The 13,383-nt window shown below is 36.8% G+C and overlaps 2 protein-coding genes across 2 annotated transcripts; one reads left to right on the top strand and one right to left on the bottom strand.

Moving 5' to 3' along the window:
* Positions 1–440: 440 nt before the first annotated feature.
* Positions 441–1,705, bottom strand: LOC141617730 (uncharacterized). Its single transcript, XM_074434893.1, has 2 exons — positions 1,434–1,705; positions 441–1,344 (listed from the first exon to the last, which is right to left on the bottom strand). The coding sequence occupies exons 1-2, from the start codon at positions 1,703–1,705 to the stop codon at positions 441–443; spliced, it is 1,176 nt and encodes a 391-aa protein (XP_074290994.1).
* Positions 1,706–7,615: 5,910 nt separating this feature from the next.
* On the top strand, positions 7,616–9,731 carry LOC141617729 (uncharacterized). Its single transcript, XM_074434892.1, has 5 exons — positions 7,616–8,194; positions 8,282–8,518; positions 8,638–9,423; positions 9,519–9,572; positions 9,660–9,731. The coding sequence occupies exons 1-5, from the start codon at positions 7,616–7,618 to the stop codon at positions 9,729–9,731; spliced, it is 1,728 nt and encodes a 575-aa protein (XP_074290993.1).
* The last annotated feature ends 3,652 nt before the right edge of the window (positions 9,732–13,383 follow it).

Below are 13,383 nucleotides of genomic sequence, written 5' to 3'. Positions count from 1 at the left end.
TTCATTTTGCATGATTTATGAATTTTTAGTGTAAAAATGGCATAAATAGTGACTATTTTAGCATAAATAGCTAAAACGAATTACATGGCATGAGAAAATCATTTTAGGTTGAATTTATATCCCACTTATCAGATCTAAAGTTTTAAAATTGATTTGATTAATTTTTGTATACTTTAGATGTTTTATTTGATAAAACCGATAAATCTTTTTTTTTCGGTAAAATGTAAGTGTATTAAGAAAAAACCGTCACCATACGAGAGAAAGACGGGGGGAAATGACCCAACCCGACCCTCTTAAGACTTATCAAAAAGACATAAGATGCATCCCAACAATTTACGCAAACACTACCGACATGCCTAAGAACCTTATCAACAAAATCAGATGAGTTCTGGACAGTTCTCATCATCGTCCCAAACTCCTCAACTGCTCATCCACCATCTTCATCCACTGTAAGCATGCAATCTCTCTACCAGGTCTCTATCTCTACTGCCCATATGCTCCTGAAAACTTAAGGTACGATTCATAACCTCTTTAATAATCCCATTTGTGACTTTTTCCGGCTTAACTAGCACAAGATCATGCTTGCGCTGGTTCCGTTGTCTCCATATGGCATAGATTGAGGCATTTAACAGAGCGTTTATGATCCCTTTTCGTATCCCTGAGCCGGTTAATCTCTTACGCCATTCAATATGGTTATTCGCAGGTATGGTCTCCCTGATCTGATTGCCAATGAGGCCAAGTATCCTAGAGCTATATTCGCATTCAAAGAATAAATGGGATTCCGTCTCTGAGCCCATCCCACAAATCGTACAGGTATCACCATCACCAATACCAAATTTATGCATTTTGAAATTGGTTTTTAAGGCATTGTGAAAATAGATCCAAGCTATGAAGCCATGTTTAGGGGTCGTGTATTTGGTCCAGATTAGACTGCGCCATTGAACCCTTCCTCCTTTGTTTCTGATGAAGTCATAACCTTTGGCAATCGAATATTCTTTCCCTATATCCAAATTCCAGATATTCTGTTGATATGATTCCTGGTATCGGGATTTGATCTGGCATATTTTCCTCCAAGACCAGCTAGAATTACTAGAAGGACTATAATCCAACCACGACTTACCCTTTATGTAGACTGTGTTAACCCATCTAACCCACAAGTGATCAGGCTTAGTAGCTAGCCACCAGACCAATTTTCCAACAGCTGCTTTGTTCCAATCAGAGGCACAGTTCAGTCCTAATCCCCCTTCACTCTTAGGTCTACAGATTTTTTCCCAGGAAACAAGAGGTGACCTTAGGTAGTCCACCCCTCCATCCCAAAGAAAATTTCTGCATATAGACTCAATCCTATTGATCACACCAGTTGGTAAGATAAAGATACTAGCCTAGTAGTTGTGTAGGGTCTTAAGGACAAACTTGAATCAAGGTCGACCTACCAAAGATAGGATAGCTTCCTAGCCCCTAAATTTCTGATTCTCTGGACAACTTTATCAATGAGAGGCTTGCAGTCCTTTGCATTAAGTCTTATGGTTTTGATAGGCACTCCTAGATATTTAAAAGGGAGTAAACCCTCCACCATACCTGAGATCCTTAAGATATCATGTTTCAAGTCAGCCTTTACGCCATTAAAATATGCATTAAACTTGCCCTTACTCATATTTAAACCTGATGCTTTGGAAAAAGTTGCAAAGGATCTGAGAATTGTCATAATTGATGAGAAAGTAGGTCATCTGCAAACATAAGATGGGTCAGCTTCATTTGTTTGCACATTGGGTGATAGTTAAAATCATTTGCCCCAGTAGTATAGGTAAGGATCCTGGAAAGATATTCCATGCAAACAGTAAAAAGTAAAGGAGGGATCACCCTATCTCAACCCTCTTTCTCCTTTAAAGAATCCAAACACAATGCCATTAAGATTGAGGGAATAACTAGTTGTTGTGACACATTGCATTATCCACCCTTTAAATTGCTCAGGAAAATTAAGGGCACTCAGCATTTGATCCAAGAATTCCCATTCAACAGTGTCATATGCCTTCTGAAGATCCATTTTAAACAGGCACCTAGGTGAGACTGCCTTCCTTTCATAAAGTCTGATGATGTCTTGGCATATAAGAATATTCTCCATGATGCTCCTCCCTTGTATGAATCCACCCTGACTTTGGGCAGTCAGATCAGAGAGAATTCTAGCTAGTCTATTGCACAAGATCTTGGAAATACACTTGTAGATGACATTACAACAAGCTATAGGTCTGTACTGAAGCACACTAGTGGGTCTAGTGATTTTAGGAATTAGAGTGACCATAGTAGCATTAATCTGCTTCAGAATGAGCCCTGATTTAAAAAAGTTCAAAATTGCATCAGTGACTTCCTCTCCTATTATGTCCCAACTATCCTTGAAGAAATTGCTTGAATACCCATCAGGGCCAGGAGCCTTGTCATCAGGAATATGAAAAACTACCTCTTTTACCTCATCTTTGGTGATAGGGGAAAGAAGTATACTTTTATGAGCATCAGTGCAATTATTCCCCTGCTTCACTATGAATTTATTATCCTTAGTAGTAGAGGATTTTGATCCCAGCAGCATAGTATAATAGTTCAAAAAAGCATTTTGAATCCCTTCCTGATCATTATGAGTTTTATCCCACTGATCAGAAATTTGACAAATAAAGTTCTTGTTTCTTCTTGCTTTAAGAACTCCATGAAAATAAGCTGAGTTAGAATCACCTTCCTTCAACCAATGTGCTTTTGCTTTCTGCTTAAGATAGTCCATTTTAGCAGTATATAGAGATATATATTGCTGATGTGCATCATATTCCTGCTGGAGTAGACTCAAATCCCCAAGTTTGGCAATAAGCTCCTCCTGAAGCTGTTGTAACCTAAGCTGTGCAATATTAGCTGTTTTCTCAATATCAGAGAAATGATTTTTATTGATCTTCTTAAGCACAGGTTTCAGCATCTTCAGTTTTTTAACCACTCTATACATCTTGTTGCCATATACCCACTGCTGCCAAACATTAGACACACTTTCCTTAAAACCCTCAGCAGCACTCCACATATTGAAGTACTTAAAAGGTTTGTGTTGATTTCCTCCCATGCTACCTTTACTCACTAGGCAAGGGTTGTGATCAAATAACCCCTCAGGTAAGAAATTAGCCATATATTCAGGGAATTGATCCAACCATTCTTGATTAACCATCAGTCTATCTAACCTACTATAGACTCTAGTTTCTGGTGGTTGCTTATTATTCCACGTGTAGAAAGCACCAGTAGCTTGAATATCCATCACTCCACACTCTTGAATACAGTCATAGAAAGGTTCTGTCTCAGCCTCAGTCACGTTTCCTCCTAGCCTTTCAGCAGCCTGCAGAACACAATTAAAGTCCCCCCCAATGGCCCATGGAGCATTAATATTCCTTGCAATGTGCTTGATATTCAACCATAAAGACTCTCTTTCTCCCACTCCATTAAAAGCATAGATAATGGTATAGTAGAATTGCATAAGAGTGAGCTTATTTGTCACCGGAACATGGATAAATTGGGCATCATATTTGATGAAGTTAACATCAAACACATGAGGTTTCCATATCACCCAAACTCTACCTCCATGGTGATAAGCATTATTGGTAGACACACTCCAATCTGAGAAAATTTTATTAACAATACTATGAAGATTACCAGCTTTGACTTTGGTTTCCAACAAACCAAACAAGCCAATATTATTTGAATGTAGAAAATTATTTACAAAACTTTGCTTCACTTCTTTATTCATCCCTCTCACATTCCAAAAACCAAAGTTCATTGATTAATGTTTGGGGGATCATTACCAGACACACCAATTCCCTTCTTTGGGCTGCAAGTTCCCTTCAATTCTGCCATGTGATGAGGAGAGGTTGAAATTTTCCTGCTAGGAACACTCCCCGGCCTAGGTTGTCTTACAGGGGAGATAGTCCCATGGGAATTATTGTTAATCCTAGTTATAGGTGTAGTAGCATTCTCATTCTCATCAGCTGTGTTCTTTGTAACAGGTGACTCAGTACTATTTGCAATCATTGGAGCAATTGGTATAGCAGGCTTTGGAATTGGCCGCCACACTTTTTGTGCCACAGGAGCCTTAGCAGCTGGTATATTTTTAGTTACTGCCTTATTCCTTCTGCACTGATCTTTTTCATGCCCCAGCTTCTTGCATTTAGTACACAAACTAGGCTTCCACTCGTAAACAATGTCAACAGAGACAACTTGTTTATTTTCATCTAAGAATTTAATGGAATTTGGGAAACTTTGGCCTAATTTTAATTCAACCATGACTCTGGCAAACCCTAATCTGGTTTTCAATTCAGTAGCTGAATCACTTTTGATATAGTTACCAACTAGGTTTGCTAATTTAGGAAGACTTTTACCCCAAAACTTCAAGGGTAGTTTCTGCAATCTAATCCAGGCTGGGATAGATTTGATCTCATCCTTGGTAAGTTCTATCTCTGGCTGCCAGGGTTTGAGTATTAAAGGTTTATTGTCAAAAATAAAGTATCCACTCCCAAGCATTGCCTGCTTCATTTCTTCAGTTTGAAAACGTGCAAGGAAAACCCCATTTGGCAAGAAAGAGATTTTATCAATCACATATTTGCTCCAAATCCTTTTCAGGAAGCCTTCAAGGACCTGCCATGGAGGGTTTTCCCCCACAACAAATCCAACAACTGCCTGCTGCCAGTATTCGAGTTCAGATTGAACATCCTCTTCAGTAAGTTGCAGCAATTCAGGTTCTTCATCCAGGATCTAAATGATTTTTCGTCCATGAATTTGATACCAAGTGTCCTCATGAGAATCCTCCTCTTCCTTATCAGATTCTTCATCACAATCCTCAACTGTTACTTCATTGAATTCAAACGTGGGAATACCTGTTACCTCATGAATACTTTTGTAATTTTGGCCTTCTTCAACATCTGGCTTTCCTACAACTAAAACCGATAAATCAAAACTATATTTTTCTCGAAATAAATTCAAAAATTTTAACCATGATTTTTGACATTATGAGTGTCATGGATATATTACAGAATGTTCAAAAATTTAAATTTTGAAATTATTGTAATTTAATTTGGATCTATTTCATAAATTTTATGATTTTAGGGTAAAAAATGAGCATAAAATTAAATCAAGTTGAATTATTGTCAAAAATTGAGTGATGACTAATTTTTGAGACCTAAGAGAATTAGGATAATTAACTTGGACTAAAATTAGATTTTAGTATTAATTTACGAATTTAATAAGTTAAGATTGTGCATTTTCATAAAACCGGGTTATATAAACGATATAAGTTAAATAGGGCGATTTGGCACATAATTTGGCATGATAGACACATATTATAATGCTGCATATTTCATTGTTGAATGACATATTTTATTTATGTAATTTTGAATTATGTAATTTTATCTTAGTATGGCCTTAGATTTTAATCGATATTACCCGTGATGTAAGGAAATACTGATTCGGTTGTAATTTAATGTGATCTCGTATCACTTATATTTTTTAGGATTAATTGATAAAAATACTCTGAACTATGGGGTTGCCACTTAAAATACTCTGAACTCTTATTTAATTACAAATATACCCAACAATAACCCACCTTCACTTTTACTAAAATAGATTAACTGGTGACCTGATTAGCAGGTCACCTTTATCCTTAAAGGTAATTTCCCCCCTTTTCCTGTCATTTTCACAAACTCTTAATTCCGTTTCATCTCCTTTCATCTCCTTTCTTCTCTTTTCCACCATTGACGCCTGACCTTCTTCCAATACCATTTTCGATTTCGATTTTCCTCATTGATGAATCGCACTGTCCTTGCGTCTGTGATTTTATTTTTCTTCTAATAATTAATGGCGAAAACTGTTGTTGATCCATCAACGGCTAAGGTAAGTCTCCATTTCTTCTTTTATGGTCATTTTATTTGAATAATCTCAATTATTGTGTTGTTGTTGTTTAATGTTTCAATGTGGCAATTAAATTTCGATTTTTCATTTTCCCCTTTTTTATTAGGGTTTGTTCTTTCTAATCTTGAGTTGTAATTGCAATTAATTGATTATATACTGATGTTGGATATAGGATAATGCTTTAGCTGCTGTGACTTTGAAAATTTGGCATGGGGGCAGTTTTAAGATGGAAGAAAAGTCTTTGGTTTATCTGGGTAGAATTTTTAGGAGAGCGTCTGTTGATCCTGATGAGACGGGTTGGTTTACTTTGGTTGAGGAAGCTGAAAAATGTGGGTTTAAGAGGGATGTAGATGGTATATTCTTTCTGAATTCAAATGAGGGTTTAAAGAGAGTATTGGATGATAGGGGTGCACAGTTAATGTGTACTTTGGCTGAGCTCCAAAGAGTTGTGGATTGCTATATTATACCTGAGAAAGATATTAGTCAATTAATGCATTGGATAGAGGTTATTGATAGTTGTGTTGTTGTTAATAAGGCCACTAAATTAATACCTAGGAGAAAGGTGAATGAGGAAAGGGCATCTCTTACCACTGAGAAAGTTGTTGCTTTTGAAAAGGAGGGACCACCTGTGTCATCTTCCTCATTTATAACTCGGAAAAAGACAACCTTATCTGCTCATAAAACCAGATCTCATTGTTCTGAAAAAAATCCCAACAAAACAGTTCTAAAATCTCCCCAAAAGTGCTCAAGACCACCTGTTGAAAAATCCCAGTCAAAACCATTGTCACCTCTTGAAAAATCCCACTCAAAAACAAGATCCAGTGTTGGAAAATCCCTAAAAAATAGTACTCAAACCTCACCCAGATTTGTTTCCAATCAAAAAATTGTTGAAAAAACATATGAGAAAACAGCTCCAAATACTGAAGAAATCTCTGAGATTCAGCAAACAGTGAGTGATTATCCTGAACCATATTTTGATGTCAATGACATTAGAATAGCAGATCTGTTTAATGAATATGAGGAAAATGCTGATAAGGCAGCTTTGAATGGTGATGAGGAGTGTACTGAGGGTGAAGAAGATGATCCAGGTTATGAGCCTGAAGAAGATGTAGGAGAAAGTGATGATGAGGATGAGGAGAGTGAAGAAGATGATGTTCAACTTGAAGATGATTTAAATGACATTGACTATAATGATGATGAATTGCATGAAGCAAGAGTTAAACTGTTAGCTTGGAATGCAAATGCCCTAAAAATTGCAAACCAAGTACAACTTGAAGCTGCATCTTGTAAGCTGACTGGACAAGAAACTTTGACTTCACCTACTTGTTCAAAAAAAGCTGATGTACACCTGAGTGATTATGATGAAAGTGGAGATGAGGAAGACACTCCTAGGGAGAGTGATGAAGGAAGTCTTCTAGTGTCCCTGTAGTGAATGAGAGAACAGACTACTTGAAACTAAAATGGCGTGTGGGAATTAGATTTCCTACCACTGACTTGTTCAAGGAAGCTGTGATTAGGTATGCAGTAGCTCAGGGGAGGGATCTTACTTTTGATATAAGTGATAAAGCCAGGGGAAAAAAACTTAGGGTTAGATGTAAAAAAAGGGTGTCCTTTCAAACTATATGGTAGTTGGGACAATAAATCAGCATCTTTTCTTGTGAAGACAGTTGATCCTCAACACACTTGTCAAAGGACAATGGAGAGTAACAGACAACTTAAATCAACATGGTTAGCAAAACAGTTCCTTGATGTTTTTAAAGCTAAACCACATTGGCCAGCCAAAGACATCATAGATACTGTTAGGAGAGCATATAAGGTTATAATTAAGAAAGATCTTGCTTACAAAGTTAAGTATTATGCTCATAAAATGCTCCATGGGTCAATGAAAGAACATTACAGCAAGTTAGGGAGTTATGTAGCTGCTCTTGAACAAGGAAACCCAACCAGTGTCTTCACTTTGTATACCAACCCAAATATAACCTCAAATCTTGCAGTGTTTCAAAGGTTATTTGTATGTTTTGATGCCCTCAAGCAAGGGTGGCTGCTTGGTTGTAGGAAACTACTATGTGTTGATTCTTGTTTTTTGAAGACTTTTTTGGGAGGTCAGTTAATGGCTGTTATTGGAAGAGATGGAAATGAAAAAATGTTTCCAGTAGCTTGGGCAGTTGTTGAGGGTGAGAATAATGAGAGCTATGAGTGGTTTTTCCAGCAATTGAAAAGTAGGTTGGGAGAAGTAGATGGAGATGGGTGGACCTTCATTTCAGATGAACATCAGGTTTGTCTTAATCTATTTTTTAGCTACTATTATTTGTTGCCTTGGTCTATTTTATTGTTTTTGATGCCAAGTTTGTTTAAATATCAGAGTATTGTGACAATGATTGCTAAAGAATTCCCTAAAGCAGAACATAGGCATTGTGCTAGGCATATATTTGCCAATTGGCACAAGACCTATAAGGGTGATGAAATGAAGCTTCTTTTCTGGAACTGTGCAAAGGCATACAATGAGGCTGATTTTAATGATGCTTTAGATGCTATTAGGGAGGTTGACCATAAGGCTGCTGAAGCTTTCATAGCTTGTAGGCCACATCTCTTTTGTAGGGCATTCATTCAAACTCACACAAAAAATGATGTTATAGTTAACAACATGGCTGAAACATTTAATGCTTACATCATTGAGGCTAGATCCAAACATATAATTTACATGCTTGAGGAGATTAGGACAGCCTTAATGCAAAGGTTACTGGAAAAAAAAAACAAGAGATGGAGTCCAGTACCCATGTTGTTTGTCCAAATGTGCAAGCATTATTAGAAGTGGAGAAGGACAAAGCTGCAGAATGTAGAGTGGCAGTTTCTACCCCTACAGTATTCCAAGTGGCCCATAGTATAGATGTCTTGACTGTGGATTTGGAGACAAGGAGTTGTACATGTAGAAAATGGGATTTGACGGGTATACCTTGCTTTCATGCTGTGGCTGCAATCTTTGATATATCTGCTCTTGCAGAGGATTATGTCCATGAGATGTATAAAAGAGAGGCATATTGGAGAAGTTACAACATGTCCATAAGTCCTTGTCCAGGCCAGAGACATTGGCCAAAGGTAGAGTTGCCACTGAATCCTCCCCCCATAAAAATAGGACCTGGTAGGCTTAGGAAGAAAAGAAGAAGGGCACCACATGAAGACCCTAAAAAACCAGGAAAGCTGACTAAGCATGGTATTGAGATGTCTTGCTCTGTTTGTAAGTCAAAATCCCATAATAAAAGAAAGTGCCCTGACAAAGACAAAGAAGTAGCACCTGCTCCAAAGAGGCCAATGGGAAGACCAAGGAAATCAGCTGCAGCAGAGGCAAATGAAGCATCACAAATTGCCTCTGAGGTTCACCATACAGCAACAGCCCAACCAACAAGGCTTGGAAGGAGAGGAAGAGTGATTAGGACTGCCAGAGGAGTTGCTGCAAGAGGGAGAGGAAGGGGTGGTGTAAGGGGTGGTGGAGGAAGAGGTGGTAGGGTAAGTACCTCTTTGAATGAATCAATATCTGATAACAATGTTTCCTAGTTATACATGTTAAAATCTCATAACAGTTTACCATGTTAACATTGCAGGCCCCTCAAGGATTTGGGGTGCTCATTGATGAATCAGGGAATGCTTATACAAATGTAAATTTGTTTATTTGATATTCTATTTTTATTGCACTTAAACTGGCAAAAAATAGAACTGATCTTTCATTGTTATGTTATTGACAGGTTGTGGGCAGTAGTTCAGGTCCAAGCAGCATTCTTCTTGGAGAAAGTACTCAGCAATCAGTCAATCAGTGAACCAGCAGACCAGTTGAAGTTCAATTGCTTACATGTCAAAGGAGCATCATGTAGTTTAGTTGTTATGTACTCTTAGATCAGTTGATATCAAACAATGTTGTTATGTACTGAAGTTGTTAGGATTCACTAGATAACAGACATGATGTTGTGGGAATATTTTCAGAATGCTATGTTTTGAGTATCTGTTGATATACAGATCTTTTGAATGCTATGAAATGAGACAAGTTGTTTCAAATGAAATGGAATTGCATTCCTTCAAAAAATTGTTTTCATACATTATTGCTCAAATACAATCAAACTTTAAACATCCAACTAAATGCAAATATTACCCAAGAAATTATTAATCCAAACAGTACAATTTTTTCCCCTTTTGAATGTTTATCTACTTCACCCTTCAACACAATCACTTCTAATCTGAGTTTCTCATTCTTCAATTTCAGTTTCTTCAATTTTTCATCATAATTCTTCAATAAAAACTCCACTTCAGTTGGCATTGTTCTTGAACCAATTTCCACATGCTTCTCCTCCTCCAATTGAAAAAAACGACAACTATTATGCTGTACCAAATACATCAACAAAAAAATTCATCAAAAACACCCTCCTACAAATCTGAGTACATACAACCAATTAAAAGGATTTTAATTTAATTAAATTACTTACCGGCCATAGAGGACACCCATAAAACTTCTTTCCAACATGTGAACCCTTCGTCGTCGTCTTCTTAACTGCAGTGAGGTTATGGTAGCAAAAAACGTCACTTTCACTTCTACAACTTGAAGATGATGATGACCGCTGCATTTGAGGGAGAATTTCAAGGGCAAATTGTGTTGTAATGGAGGAGAGAGAAAGAAAAAAAAATTAAATTGAAGTGATGAAAATGAATCAGTGAAGAAGAAGATGATAATTAGGGAAGAAGTTGATGAATATAAAGGGGAAAGGGGAAAGTAGTGGGGCCTACCGTCTAACCTGTTACAACAGGTTAAAAAAAAGACCATTTTAGTAAAAGTGAAGGTGGGTTATTGTTGGGTATATTTGTAGTTAAACAAGAGTTAAGAGTAATTTAAGTGGCAACCCCATAGTTCAGAGTATTGTTATCAATTAATCCTATTTTTTACTAGTTTTTCATATTACAAATGTATAATAGGAATAGCTATGTATTTTTATTATTATTTGTAATTCCGGAGTTCCTTCAAGACGGTGTCATTCGGAAAGGCGTTTCGACAAAGACGGTGCTCTTGGGAGGCGTGCCACTTGAAGATATCAAGGGACCAAATGAGTTAGTTTCCGAATATGTAATAGATTATTTGATTTTCTATTTTAGGAAGGCCATACTAGGAGTTTATTATTTGTTTTGCATTTCTTTAATATGTTGCATGCATTGCCAAATCGCCATAACAACACATGCATATCATATCGAGTCATCAACCGTGTCAATTATAATTATCGAGAATTCGATTTCTAGTTCACTTAAAATTGATAGATAATAAATTGACAAGACCTTTACTTTTAAAAGATTGAGACCTAGCCTTACCAAATAGTAGGAGCCCATGAATCTAAATTTCATGAGGAGTATAAACGATTTTTCGGGGTACTTCTATTGACGTTGGATAAGTGGGGTAATAAGTAGTTATTACTTATTACACTTCGAAAATTTGGTTGATCTCAACGAAAGTATTTTGTGACCGTAGCCGCAAAAGGTTCGGGCTAAAGATGAATTTAATGTAAAATCATCAACCGAGAGTTCTAATTGTAGAATCGGTGAAAAGGGTTAACCCACCAAATTATATTAGTAAAGATGTAGAGGGCCTGTTGGCTCACATCCAAGTTACTATGAATTTTGAATCTCGGAATCATTCATGATAGTTGGGTAGAGGTCGCTATATGAATGCAATACTTGTATTAATTTTACGAGTATTACAACGATAAATGTTAATTAATTTCCTTCATCTCCGTTTTTGTAGTTATTTATCCACAATGGTTTCATCTAATACTCTTACCCCAATCACCATTAATTCATGGCTCCAATCATTCAATATAAAATGCTCCTTGTATGACAATGATACGACTAGAGAATTACGCTTTGGCATTGGTCAAGATGGAAATCTTTGCTACCTTACCACTTCCACACTTCCCACTCCCATATTCATGCCCACCTCCTTGGTAAGAGAATCTTGTGAGGAGAATCTCACTAATTCCAAGGCATCCTTGTTTGTAGAAGTAAGGAGAAATATTATATTGAGTGGCAGTTCTAGCAAGAATGTCCTTGCAAATGAAAGGAGTAATGGTATTATTAAAGGAAAGGCAAAGAAGGGTAAGAAACCCAAACCCGATAATAAATTGGAAATGGATAGTGAGACTACCACAACCAAAACCAAGAAGGTTGCCCAATCCTACGATGAATGTCATTATTGTAATGTCATGGGCCATTGGAAGCGTAATTGGCCCAAGTATTTGGAAGATATCAATGTTGGACTTGGTACTATTTCTTCCGAAATCTTTGTTATTGATATAAATCATAATTCCACCTCAACGTGGGTATTGGATACCGGCTGTGGTTCTCACCTTGTAATTATTTACAGGGGCTTGGAAGTGTGGAAAAGCTAAACAAGGGTGATGTAGATCTCCGACTAGGAAATGGAGCTAGGGTAGCCGCCACCTCAAAAGGATTTATGTACTTGTTTTAGCTAATAACTTTGAGTTGTACTTACATAATTGTTATTATGTACCCACTATGTCTAAAAACATTATTTCCATTTCTATGTTAGACATGGAAGGATTATTCTTTTGCCATCAAAAACAATTGTTGTATTTTGTTGAAAATGACTTGGCCATGAGCCAATCCACTTCTATGAATGGTATTTATGTTTTAGACACCTCCAACTCAAATAAAGATATCTATAACATACAATCCTAAGGACTCATAACAAGTGATCCAAATGATTTGTACATTTGGCTTTTTTTATTAGGTCACATAAATGAGAAAAGCTTCATAAGGCTAGTGTCGAGTAGAATTATTGGACCATTTGATTTTCAATCATATGGAATATGCGAATCTTGTCTCCTTCGAAAATTATTCCTACTCCCTTTAATGGTAAAGGGACACGAGCAAGTGATTTGTTGGGACTAATACATACCGACGTATGTGGTCCAATGAGCATCACCGCAAGAAGAAATTATGACTACTTCGTCACTTTTACCGATGATTTAAGTAGATATGGGTATGTTTACTTAATCAAATATAAAAGTGAAGCATTTGAGAAATTTGAAAAATTTCTAAATGAAGTAGAGAACCAATTGATCAATAGAATTAAAGTATTACGATCCGATCGTAGTGGCGAATGTCTAAGTAATGAATTTGATTCTCACTTATAGATTATGACCTAGTGTCACTACCTATAAGATCAAACTAATATGAGTCGGGTTGAGTTGTCGAACTCACTTTTGGGGATTTGCGGTCCAAAATGGACACATTATTTTAAACGAAAGGTCAACCTGGAGATACCTAAAATAGCAAGTCTATTTAACATATGACATGGATCAGACACGCATATTACATGAATCAAGCTGCCATAATAGAGCTGGTCTTTTATGAGCTAACACGTCAGTCTAGACAAACTTCTATTACTTCACCATATATGTTTGTAACTCACAA

Source organism: Silene latifolia, chromosome X (genome assembly GCF_048544455.1).
Source record: "Silene latifolia isolate original U9 population chromosome X, ASM4854445v1, whole genome shotgun sequence".
NCBI lineage: Eukaryota > Viridiplantae > Streptophyta > Magnoliopsida > Caryophyllales > Caryophyllaceae > Silene > Silene latifolia.
Note: the sequence above shows the minus strand (reverse complement) of the source record. Positions and strands in the feature narration are given on the sequence as shown.

Coding starts and splice junctions, on each gene's coding strand:
- LOC141617730 (XM_074434893.1), bottom strand. CDS start 1,705: ATGACAATTCTCAGATCCTTTGCAACTTTTTCCAAAGCATCAGGTTTA. Junction 1,345..1,433: donor AGGAAGCTATCCTATCTTTG/GTAGGTCGACCT, acceptor TGTGATCAATAG/GATTGAGTCTATATGCAGAA.
- LOC141617729 (XM_074434892.1), top strand. CDS start 7,616: ATGGAGAGTAACAGACAACTTAAATCAACATGGTTAGCAAAACAGTTC. Junction 8,519..8,637: donor GGCCACATCTCTTTTGTAGG/GCATTCATTCAA, acceptor TGAGGAGATTAG/GACAGCCTTAATGCAAAGGT. Junction 9,573..9,659: donor CAGGGAATGCTTATACAAAT/GTAAATTTGTTT, acceptor TGTTATTGACAG/GTTGTGGGCAGTAGTTCAGG.